General features: G+C 39.6%; 1 protein-coding gene across 4 annotated transcripts in view; it reads left to right on the top strand.

Moving 5' to 3' along the window:
• The window catches only part of RSF1 (remodeling and spacing factor 1), a 115,780-nt gene that overhangs the window by 47,480 nt on the left and 55,424 nt on the right, over nt 1-12,876 (top strand). For all 4 annotated transcript variants that reach the window (XM_058663643.1, XM_004589858.3, XM_058663645.1 and 1 more), the window contains 2 exons: nt 5,172-5,264; nt 8,906-9,111. In XM_058663643.1, coding sequence (XP_058519626.1) covers nt 5,172-5,264; nt 8,906-9,111 — 299 coding nt within the window. The remainder of the gene's footprint in view (nt 1-5,171; nt 5,265-8,905; nt 9,112-12,876) is intronic.

The raw sequence follows: 12,876 nt of genomic DNA, 5'->3' as shown, positions 1-12,876 counted from the left end.
CTCAGAGAGGGACAGAGAAAGGTTTAAAATTTTGAGATTATTTGTTTACTAAATAAAGTTAATCTGTGGGTGTGTGAGTAAGTGTTGACTGGAATTAATAGTCAATTTCTTTGGCAACCTTAAACTTTTCCAGACTGAAACTATGGAGGGGACGACCAGTTCATCCCAGAGACAGTCAAGGGCTGCTACAAACCTTGCTACTGTGAGTGGGAAGGTGCTGGGAAAGGAGGCCTTTGGTCAACACAGTCATGATGAAACTTCTTGAAGTTCTCATCTCCTGTTCCCTCTTTTTAAAAATCTTATGTTCTAACTTGTCAAAAAAGAAATGGTTTATTGGTTCTTGTATTGTGCCCAATATAAATATATGAATGACCCAACTAAGATTAAGTTGCTGTGTAGACTTGTGAAACCCTTTTTGGTAAATATTGTTCTGGTGGAATCTTTAAAATCTCCATTTCGCTCTTCTGCCTAACTTTTTCTGTCCTTATGGTTGGTTGTGTTAGAATAAAAGCAGGTTAGCAGCCACAAGGCCTCCCAGGCCCATTGGCTTTCAGTATTTCAGGCATTGATTTTTGGCTCTGTGTCTGGAGAACATAGCCTCTTGTTAACTGGAGAGAATCAAAGAAAAAGCCAGAGTTATTCAATAATAATTTATGGTTAAATATGAATGTTAAATCAAGGTGTTCATGTCATGGCCACTGTAACATTCTCTTCTTCAATAGAAAGGATATATAATTCCAAGTTACCAGTACAAGGGTTATTGGTCAGAATCAAGTTGAAGCATGGAAAATTTGAATTACCATTTTTGAGAGGAATCTGGCTGCTTTAAGCACTCAAGAATACACAGTCAAATGCTTGGTATATGTTTGCAAGGAAAGAATCTTGATTGAATTTGAACTGTAATACTGCATCAAGGTGGAGGAATCCACCGGGGGGAGGGGAGGGGAAGGGGTGGGGGGGTTCCCAGAGCCTATGAAACTGTCACATAATGCAAAATAATTAATAAAAAAATATATATATAATGAAAAAAAGAATACACAGTCAAAAATTATTTCTAGTTGATACTGAATTTTGGCCCTCTAGACAGACTGTGGTACATGGGCCTATGCCTGTTGTCTATGTATGGCTTACAAACTAAGAATGGTCTTTACATATTTAAATCTTGGAGATAAAAATCAAAGGAATAGTGTTTTGTGATGTGAAAATCATGGTGTTCAAATTTTATTTTCCAAAACAAAATGTTACTGGGCCCCAGCTGTACTTATTCATTTATAGATTTTCTATGGTTCAGTTGAATAGTCATAAAGAGGACCAGATGGTCCATAGAGATTGAATTATTTCCCTTTTAATCCTTAACTGGGTAAGTTTATTGATCCTGGTGTGGATTAAATAGTCCTCCATAGGAATTATTTAGAATCTTTCTTCATTTGCAAGAATTGTTAAGGTTTTGGTGGTTTTGTTGTTGTTGTTTTGAAAGTCAGAGTTAGAGTAGGAGTGGGGGTAGGCATTAATCTTTTCTGCACTGGTTCACTTCCCAAATGGCTTAGGAAGTTCAGCGTTGGGTCCAACCAAAGACAGGAGCCAGGAGCTCATTCCACATCTCCCACATGGATGCAGAGACCCAAGCATTTGGGCCACCTTCTGCTGCTTTCCCTGGCAAATTAGCAGGGAGCCAAATTGGAAATGGAAAGGTCAATAAATTGTAGGTAAACAGTGCAGGGGCAGAGGCCTGTGTCTTTTTTTTTAATCTACCTCTTTTTTTTTCCCTCTTATGCTGTGCATTCTAGTCCTTAGTTGTTTAGTAACGTTTGAAATTTGTGATACCACCAGCCATAGATTGTGCTTTGCATCTTGCTTATTGACCAAACATTGGAGATTTGTCATTCTTTTTGTTTTGTTTATTTGAAGAGACAAATACAGAGAGAAAGAGACAGATACAGGAAGGAGAAAGAGAGGGAAGTATACCATTCATTCATGTGTTCATTCTTCAAGTATTCACATTGGCTAGGCCTGGGGGAGTGCACTCCCAGGACTTAAAAGTGAGTGACATGGCCTCCAACTAATTAAGCTTTCACAAGTGCCCCCAGGGTCTGCATTAGCAGGAATCTGGAGCTTATAGCCAGGGTTGGGTGTTGAATTCCAACTCTTCAGTATTGGAATCTGGAATCTTCATCTGGTGTCTTAATTACTGGACCAAACACCCACCCCAGGAGCTATGTCATTCTTTACCCCTCTCCATTTTATTTATTGGAAATCCAAACTGGGGGATGCAGATCTTCCATGTGTTTGACTTATTCCTAGAAGTGGCCACTATGGCCAGAGCTGAGGTAGGCCTAAGTCTGGAGCTTCCTCCTCGACTCGCTTGTTAGTACAGTTACCCAAGCACTTGTGCTCATGTTCTACTTTCTTAGGTACTTTAGCAGGAAGCTAGATTGTAATTGGAGTAGGTTGACCCTGGCAAAATGGCTCAATTGACTAATCTTTTCCTTTAAAATACTGGATGTTATCCCAGCTGCTCCACTTCCTATCCAGTTCCCTGCTTGTGGGGAAAGCAGCAAAGGATGGACCAAACTCGTGGGAACCTACAACCACGTGGAGACCTGGAAAAAGCTCCTGGCTCCTGGTTTCAGATCAGCTCAGTTCTAGCTGTCACAACCACTTGGGGAGTGAACCAGTGAATAGAATCTCTCTCTGTCTCTCCTCTGTAAATATGGTTTTTTCAATAACATTAAATAAATCTCAAAAAAAAGAAGTGCAGTTGGAACACAAACTGGTGCCCATATGGGATCCTGGCATCTCATGCCATGGTTTTACCTACTGCACCACAGCACCAGCTCCCTCTCTCTGATATTACTGATGAGCTTCTCTAGTCAGTCAGCATCTTCTGAGGTCCTGGTGCATAGCAGCACACACAGCAGTTGTATCGCTTTGGTCAAAAGCTAGTGTGTGGCTAGTTGTTGCTATTTCTCTCTTTTTTAAAAAAATTTATTTACATATCATAATATTCACTTTTTAAATGTATTTCATTCAGTGGAATTACTAGCATATTTTAAAGGAGTATGCAGCTATTACCATTATTTCATCACATTTCTGCCCTATCAGAAAGAAATCCCTACCCATTATGGCTCTCCTCATTCCTCCATTCTCTGGCTGCCTGGCAGTGTTTTTATTTATTTATTTATTTATTTATTTATTTATTTATTTATTTAAGATTTATTTATTTTTATTGCAAAGTCAGACATACAGAGAGAAGGAAAGACAGGAAGATCTTTCATCTATCTGCTGGTTCACTCCCCAAGTGGCCACAACAGCCAGAGCTGAGCTGATCCAAAGCCAGGAGCCAGGAACCTTCTAGTCTGCCATGCAAGCACAGGGTCCCAAGGCTTTGAGCTGTCCTCTACTGCTCTCCCAGGCTACAAACAGTGCGCTGGATGGAAAGCGCGGCTGCTGGGATTAGAACTGGTGCCCATATGGGATCCCAGTACCCAGATGGGATTCTGCCACATGCAAGGTGAGGACTTTAGTCACTAGGCTACTGCCCCACTCCCATTCCCCCTCCCCTGGCAGTTTTTAATGCACTTCCTGTGTGTGCATTTCATTGCTCTGGACATTGTGTGTAGGTTGAACCGGACAGTCCTTGGCTGCTTTCTTAGTTTTGACATGTTATCAAGGCTACTGGAGTATGTGTGATCATTACTTCTTTTTGTTTTATGATTGCTTGGAATTACACTGAATGAGTATTCATTTTTTTTTGCCCATTCTTCAGTTTTGGCCATTTGGATTGTTTCCACTTTTTGGCAGCAGTGAATAATACTGCAATGAAATGTTCATGAACAAATTTCTTACATATGTTTTAACTTTCTCTGTGTAACTACCTGGGAATAGAATTGCTTTGTCATAAAACAGTATTAACATTTGAAGAACTGCCAACCAATTTTCTAAAGCCCTTGTATTACTTTACACTTGGTCTTTCAGAGTTTTCTACTCACTCACCAATCTTTATTATTATCCACCTGTCTTTGTGTGTATGTGTATGTATATATATCTTGTATTTTTTTTCTGTCTGCATAATGTAATAATGGCATTAAGAGGAAGTATTCTATGAAATAGGGATCTCTTTCTTCCTGGGAAGCTTTCAAGACCCACAGTTACGGTTCTGGAAATGCTGCTGGCCTTGCAGACTTTTTCTGTTCTGCTAGTGATCCCCTGTCATTGGGTTGTATGTTTGCTGGATAGGAAGAGGACAGCCACCTGGTGAGGCAGCCCAGTTCTTCCTCCTGGGTGGCAATGCTTACTTCAGCTGTGCTACTCATCTCCTTGGCTTTTGTTCTGTCTGCCTGCTTAGTCATTCACCATGCTCCAAGATGCCTTGTTCTTAGCGCTAGGCTTCATTGTGCCTTTTGTTCATTGGGTTGCAAAATAATGATGAATTCTCAGCATTTCTCATCATTTTTCTTGTCTACTTAATGCCTTTAAGTTCAGTGTTTACTGTTCTTTTACTGGTTAGTAAAACTGGCTCACCAAGGTCATGGAACCCAGAACATGCTTCACAGTAATCTCCCATTAGCTTTCTGTGATCTCTAGTTGGAAGGAACTGCTGAAATGAGAGAAAGCTTCCTGCACGTCTGTCTTCAGCTTATTGTAATGGCTCTGCTTCTCCAGGAATTCTTGTGCAGGGAGAGAAACCCTAAACATGTAAGTTAAAAACATGTTGAAGCTCTCAAATGCCAGGACATGAAGTTTATACTTCTCTTGTAAATAGGAAGACACTGAGTTGAAAAGAGGCTTGATTTAAAATATGTGTGAGTGTTCTCTGCACTTGTATGTTCTGGGCATAAAACAAGAACTTTTATCCTTATTCTGAAGGAACTTCCAGCCATAATTACTCTCCTGTGGGAAAACGTGTCCCATCAGGGTGTATGAAAATTATGTGAGCTGAGGAGAGAGCCACAACAATCATTTCTTACCTTAAATTCAGTTTCAGGTAATGATAACATTTTATGTGGTTTTAAGTTGTTTAAGTAGTGTGAATGGAATTGGCCTATCATTTAGTGTAATCGTGTTTCTTTATAAATTTATGGTAACATGAATACTTAACATAATCATGTAAGAATACCAACATCAATTTAAAAATTACTTTCATTTATTAAAATATTGACTTTCTCTGACAGATATGCCAAGAATTTAACAGCACCTGGGCTTGGGAGATGGAGAAGAAGGGCTATCTTGAAATGAGTGTTGAATGTAAATTAGCACTCTTAAAGGTAATAACTTTGTTGTTCGTTGCAATTACTATACAATAACAATAGATTCTTCTCCATTTGTATGACAAAACACTGTTTTTTATGTTATTGGGGTTTAAATTTTTCAACATAAACCTGTGTTTAATTATTGAAATAGTAAGGAAATGAATAAGTATTTGACTTTAATTAAATTAGCTGTACTCATGTGTTCTACTTTCGTAATAATTGCTGCGTACTGTTAACTATGGACACTCGTCCACTGATTTTTCAAAAATTGATGACTTAATGTTTTATAGAAAGCTAGAAGAATGTGTACTTTGTAGAACCTTCACTGAACTAAATGTACTTGATTAACATGAGTCACCTCAGAGTAGGATAATTTTCACCTTTGAATTTCTCTTTCTTTTCCTGCCCAGTTCATAATGTTGACCTTAGTTAATAACAAAGTGGGCAGCAGAATAAAAGGCAGAAAACAGTCTTGGTTTAAAAACAGACACATGAGATTTTCACTCCTTCTAATGTTTACAGCATTTAATAAGTACAATGTTAACAAGACTGTGATGTTTCTTGATGCTTCTTAAAATAAGATATATGTGTATGCCTTATTATTTTAGAGATAGATTATTATAAATAGCCATTATTTTGGTGTTACAGATTAGTTGTTCTTCGAATTTACTCTTTCCAAGAAAACGATAAGTCACAGTAACTTCATATTTCAGATTGTATTATGATATAGGATCTCTGTGCCAAAAGCAGTTTGTGGTTTCAAAGGTTATGTAAGATGATGATTAGTGTATCAGAAAAAATTGATGAAAATTCATCTCAGTAATTTTAACATTTGTAACTTTTTGTCATAACCTTTAAAAGTCTATTTTTATAATCAGTTACTTGTAAAGCTGTATGCAGGAAATAAATTGAAATATACAGCACATCCAGAGCACACGTAATTACTGATCATTTGTTACAAATTTCATGCATGTTATAGATGCTAGATTAAAACAGCTTAGTTAGAGTCAGTAACTAAGAACAGAGGCAAAAAGGCAACGGAGGAGGTTGGTGGTAAGGTATAGCAAGTTATGCTGCTACCTGAGATGCTCGCATCCCATTTGGGTGCCAGTTGAAGTCCTGGATGCTCTACTTCTGATCAGGCTTCCTACTAAAGTACCTGGAAAAGCAACAGAAGACGGCCAACATGATTGAGTTCCTGCATCCACATGACAGACCTGAAGAAACTCTTAGCTTCTAGTTTCATTCCAGCAGCCTTAACCATTTGTGGCCTTTTATGGAGTGAGCAAGAGAATTTAAGCTCTCTTGCAGTTGCTCTTGCTGTCTTTTTTTTTTTTTTTTTTTTTTTAAGATTTATCTATTTTTATTGGAAAGTCAGATATACAGAGAGGAGGAGAGACAGAGAGGAAAATCTTCTGTTCATTGATTAATTCCCCACGCAGCTGCAACGGCTGGAGCTGAGTCAATCCGGAGCCAGGAGCCTCGAGCCTCTTCCAGGTCTCCCATACAGCTGCAGGGTGTCAGGGCTTTGGGCTGTCCTCAACTGCTTTCCCAGGCCACAGGCAGGGAGCTGGATGGGAAGCAGGGCTGCTGGGATTAGAACTGGCGCCCACACTGGGCCCACTCTCACTGTCAATGTTCCTTTCTCTGTCTCTGTAACTCTGCCATTCAAATAAATTCTTTTTTTTTTTAAAGATTTATTTTATTTTTATTACAAAGTCAGATATACTGAGAGGAGGAGAGATAGAGAGGAAGTGGAGCCGCCGGGATTAGAACCAGCGGCCATATGGGATTAAGGTGAGGACCTTAGCCACTAGGCCACGCTGCCGAGCCCCATTCAAATAAATTATTTTTCTGCTTGGACAGAGAGCATTGGGAGAAATATGACAATATAATCTGTGTGCAAAATAAATAAGAAAAAACCAATTCTTTCTATTTATTTGTCTGAGTTATTTTGTAAGTATGAGAATTTCCTAGAGGTTGTTATTGCTGAAATACCTTAAAACTGCATAATCAGAGGCCGGAGGCAGTCGTGACAAGTGAACCAGTGATGGAATTGATAGTGCCTGTCTCTCTTAGTGGCATATGTTCTCTTGCTCTAACTCTGTGTCAGAGAAATCTCTTTTAAAGTATGGACCAAAGGTCTAAATATATACTTCTCAAAAGAAGTCAAGGATATGGTCAACAGGTATATAAAAACAATTTACCAGTAGTATTAAAGGAATCAAAGAGAGATTTCTGCTCTTACCTGCTTGGACAACTGTTATGAAACAGTTGTGATGGTAAAGATGAGAAGAAAAGTGGCACACTTGTGTGCTCTTGGTGACAGTGTGAGGTAATGAGACACATGGACAAACTCTAAATTCCTCAAAAAATTTAAAAATGGTGCTATCGTTGTTTAATGGTCCTGCTACAAATAACCAAAGGAAGTGGAACCGACTTGTAAAGAAATATTTACAAAGAAGCCATGTATCTTTTTCTATTAAATGTTTTTAGACTTCTAGTAGCAGAGTTAGACAGAGATATGTGTATGTGTGTTGTGAGAGAGGGAGGAGAGGGATTGAGAATTTTCCATCCTATTCATTCTTCAAATGACCATAACAATCAATACTGAGCCATTATCTGCTGAAACAGTATCAGGAGGCTGGGTTGGAAATGGGGTAGTCAGGACTTGAATGACCAATCTGTTATGGGATGTTGGCAATAGCAAGTGTAGTTTTAGCCCACTATATTGTAGCAAAGACCCCAAAATATATATACACATTTGTGTTCAGTACAACATTAGTCACAATATCCAAGAGGGAATTGGCCACAGTACCAAACACAGATGAATGGATATAGAAAAAACAGTGTATCTATATAATGCAACACTGTTCAGCTTTGAAAAGGAAGGAAATGTCATTTGCCATGTCAGTTGTCAAATATCATGACAGCTTGGATAAACCTGGAAGACATGATGAATATAATGTAATACAAATGAACATTTTTTGTAAAATTCATGCCATGAATCAGTTTTGGAACTTTTTATTGTAAATAAGCTCAGTTCTTTAGAAATTTAGTGAAGTTCATGCATCAGTAGTTATTTTCAACTTACTAGTTCTGTTTATTTATTCTTTTTTTTTTAAAGATTTATTTATTTTATTACAAAGTCAGATATACAGAGAGGAGAGACAGAGAGGAAGATCTTCCGTCCAATGATTCACTCCCCAAGTGAGCCACAATGGGCCGGTGCGCGCCGATCCGAAGCGGGGAACCAGGAACCTCCTCCAGGTCTCCCACGGGGGTGCAGGATCCCAATGCATTGGGCCGTCCTCAGCTGCTTTCCCAGGCCACAAGCAGGGAGCTGGATGGGAAGTGGAGCTGCCGGGATTAGAACCGGCGCCCATATGGGATCCTGGGGCATTCAAGGTGAGGACTTTAGCCGCTAGGCCACGGCGCCGGGCCCAAGTTCTGTTTATTTTAAAATGTTAAAATTTATCTCTTTAAAAGATTGACTCTTCTTAACGGATTCTGGAAAAGAGGTAAGAAGATAGCGAAATAGGACAGTTGTATTCTGTTTGCTACCATTCCTGAATCACTGTTAACAGTTGTGTCATTTTTACCGTGAAGGAAAAATCTTAATGGATTGTTTCAAACCATGCTTGATTATTTTTCAGTATCTCTGCGAGTGTCAGTTTGATGACAATCTTAAATTCAAGAACATTATTAATGAGGAGGATGCTGATACTATGCGTCTCCAACCAATTGGGCGAGACAAAGATGGCCTAATGTACTGGTACCAGTTGGATCAGGATCACAATGTCAGAATGTACATAGAAGAACAAGATGATCAAGATGGCTCTTCATGGAAATGCATTGTCAGGTATCTTAGTTTTTCTGTGTTTATATGAATGTTTCTTGCTTTGAATACTTTTCTGCAGGAATGTGATTTGTAAGACAGGGATGCTCCTTTTCCGTGGAGTTGGATTGGCCAGAAGCCATTGTAGACAGTTCATTGTTTGTTGTGTCTGGATAAGGATACATACCGTGTGCTTCATACACCCAGGTTTTTCATATTCATGTACAAATAGCATGCACAGGAAAACACAAAGACACATGAGAGAAGTGTTTATTTAGGTATAGTCTATTTCTTTTTTATTTTTATTTATTCATTTATTTATTTATTGAAAAGCAGATTTACAGAGAGGAGAGGCCGAGAGAAATCTTCCATTTGCTAATTTGCTACACAAATGGAAACAATGGCCAGAAGCTGGTTTAAGCTAACATCCAGGAATTTCTTCCAGTTTTCCCACATGGCTGCAGTGACCCAAAGACTTGAGCCATTCTTTGCTGCCTTCCCAGGCTGTAAACTGGGAACTAGATAAAAAGAACAACCAGGACTCAAGCTGGTGCAGGCAGGCAAATGATTAGCCAGTTATGCCACTGCACCAGCACCCACTTTCTTTTTTTTAATGTTTTTCTCCTGAATGTTTTTATATTTATTTATTTTTATTGGAAAATCCGATTTACAGAGAGAAGGAGAGACAGAGAAAAATCTTTCATCCGCTGAATCACTCCCCAAGCGGCTGCAACAGCCAGATCTGAGCCGATCTGAAATCAGGAGCCAGAAGCTCCAGGTCTGCCACATGAGTGCAGGGTCCCAAGGCATTGAGCCGTCCTCAACTGCTTTCTCAGACCACTAGCAGGGAGCTGGATGGTAAATGGTGCAGCCAGGAAAGAAACTGGTGCCCCTATGGGATCCTGGTACTTGAAAGGCGAAGATTTAGCCACTAGGCTGCTGTTCTGAACCATAAAGTTTTTTGTTTTAATTGGAAAGATAGATATACAGATAGAAGGGATATATAGAGAAGGATTTTCTGTCCTCTGGCTCACTCCCCGGGTATCAACAGCAGCCGGAGCTGAGCTAATGGAAAGCCACGAGCCTCCTCCAGGTTTCTCATGCGAGTATAGGGTCGCAACATTTTGAGCCATCCTCTACTGCTTTCCTTGGATGGGAAGTGTAACTGCTGGAATAAGAACTCAGTGGATACAAGGTGAGCATTTAGCCACTATGCTGTTGTACTTGGGCCAGTGTGGTTTATTTATTTACTTGAAGGTGAAAGGGGATAAGAAAAACGAGGAAAAAAAAGAACAAGGGATGTTTTATCCACTGATTCATTTTCCAAATGACTCCAGTGGCCAGGCCTGAGAAAAGCCAAGGCTCTGAGCTTCTTCCAGGTCTCCTATAGTGATGGAAGAGAGGAGCGATATTGCAGAGGACCAGTCACTTAGGCTATCTTCCAGGTCTCGAACTAATGCTCATGTGGGAGATTGGCATTGTAGGCTGACACTGGCATGGCTGATTTCTAACTTCTTTATTATGGCCAGTTTGTCTTAATGTATTGTATTTTCTGTTGTTACTGTATTTGTCTTTCTAAATAGGTTTTCTGGGGAAATCTGAAAAACAGTGTAGTTTTGTTTGTTAAAATCCTTTGTAAAAATTCTGTTATTGTTTTATATATTTGAGCAGATCATTTCATGCACCCCCTTTATCTTTTCTCAAAAGCCAGTGAACCTTAATTCATAGTAGTTTTAGTTTTCTGACTTTATAGCTTTATAATTAGAAAAAGTAACTCATTCAGGGCAAGCATTTGGCCTAGGTATTAAGATACCCCCAATTCACTCTTAATTGACTGGGATGATATTATACCAGCTCTAACTTCGGACCAGAAATGGTCTCCCCAAGAAACTGTTCAACCCATCTGGACAATAAGTAGCTGGACTCCATGCTTGGTACATGTTTGCAAAGAAAGAATCTTGATTGAATTTGAATTGTAATACTGCATCAAGGTGGAGGAATCCACCAGGGGGGAGGGGAGGGAGAGGGGTGGGGGGATTCCCAGAGCCTATGAAACTGTCACATAATGCTAAATAATTAATAAAAATTAAAAAAAAAAGATACCCCCAATTCATATTTTAGTTCCTGGATTTGATACTGTCTCTGGCTTCCAGCACCTACTTCGTGCTAGTTGAACCCTGCGGGGCAGTAGTGATGACTTAAATGACAGAACCCCTGTCGCCAGCGTGGGAGATGTAAATTCAGTGCCTGCTCTAGTTCCCCCATAGCTGGGTGCTGAAGTGGGTATCAGTGTACTAGCAAATGTTGGTGTTCTCTCCCTGCCTCCTTTTTCCTTCCTCCCTGTTAACTCTCCTCTCTCTTGCTTCTTTTTGTCAAGGAGCTAAATTCTATAGATACTTATGAATGTTGTGCATTAAGTACAATATATCTGGCAACATCAGAAATCAAGAATATATTTTAAAAGGACTGACTATAAAGCACAGTGTTCATCAGTTTTCTACAGATCTTCAAATAGAATGAATGTCTGGTAGAAATAGAAAATTTGGCATATCAAAATGAACTAGCTAGACTTTGGCATGTAGCACAGTGAGTTAATCTACCAACCATGACATGTGGCTTATGTGTAGGTGCCAGTTCACATCTCAGCACTCCACTTCTAGTCCAGTACCCTGCTTATGTACTTGGGAAAGCAAAAAAGATGATCCGATGCTTGGACCCCTGCCACCTGCGTGGGAGACCCATCTGGTATTGCAAGCTTTTGGTTTCACCTGGCCCAGCTCTGGCTGTTGCACCCATTTTGCTAGTGAACCAATAGCTAGAAGATCTCTCTCTAATAAGATAGTAGACTGGCCGAACTACAGTTGTTAGAAATAGACATTACTGAATGTGAAGCAAACATCGCTCATTGTGTGTGTTTATAGCCTATTTTTTTTTCCATCTGAACCTATCTGATCCCATTCAATCCCAGCTCAGCCCAGCCCAACCTAGCCCATCCTATCCTATCCTATTCTATCCTGTCCCGTCCCGTCCTGTCCCGTCCCGTCCTGTCCCGTCCCGTCCCGTCCCGTCCTATCCCATCCCTTCTGGTCCTGTCCTAAGGGTATAGATATCTAACTACTGGGTTATGATAAACTGCTTTGACTTTAATTCACATCTCTTTTTGCATTTCTTGATTTTTAGCAATTTTTGTTAGTTAATACTTGGTGTATTAACATTTGGGTCAGAAAAGCTCAACTTTGAATCCCTAAGAGTACGTGTAAATTGAGTAAAATTTGGGGGATTGTTTAGTAAGCTGATTCAACTGTATGACTGTCCTGGTAGTTAATTTACTAAATGGAAGAAAATTAAATAATCCTAATGTAATATTTACTCAATATCCCTTTGTATGAATCCAAACACTAAATGGTACCCCCCCCCCCATTATTTCTACTATTTTCTATGCCAAACTGAACTGTTTTAAGTACATTCCTAATAACTTCATGGGTAAAATATCGAAGGGAATTATAAGTACTGCTGACTTGCCATACATAGTTAGAATGAGTTCTCATATGCTCTGCTTTTTATATGTTATACTGTAATGGCTAACAGGAGATTTTTTAGGTAATAGTTGTGTTTTATATGGGTTCATCCACTTGTCGTCTGTAGGCACATTGATTTCTTTGGGGGCCTGTGTTGGATGCTCGGTCCCATTAGACCCATACACCCATGTGGGAGACCCAGGTGAAGCTCCTGGCATTGGATTGGCCCAGCCTTGACCACTGCAGCCGTTTAGGGAGTGTACCATGAATG

Source organism: Ochotona princeps, chromosome 4 (assembly GCF_030435755.1).
Source record: "Ochotona princeps isolate mOchPri1 chromosome 4, mOchPri1.hap1, whole genome shotgun sequence".
In the NCBI taxonomy this organism is placed as follows: Eukaryota; Metazoa; Chordata; class Mammalia; order Lagomorpha; family Ochotonidae; genus Ochotona; species Ochotona princeps.
Note: the sequence above shows the minus strand (reverse complement) of the source record. Positions and strands in the feature narration are given on the sequence as shown.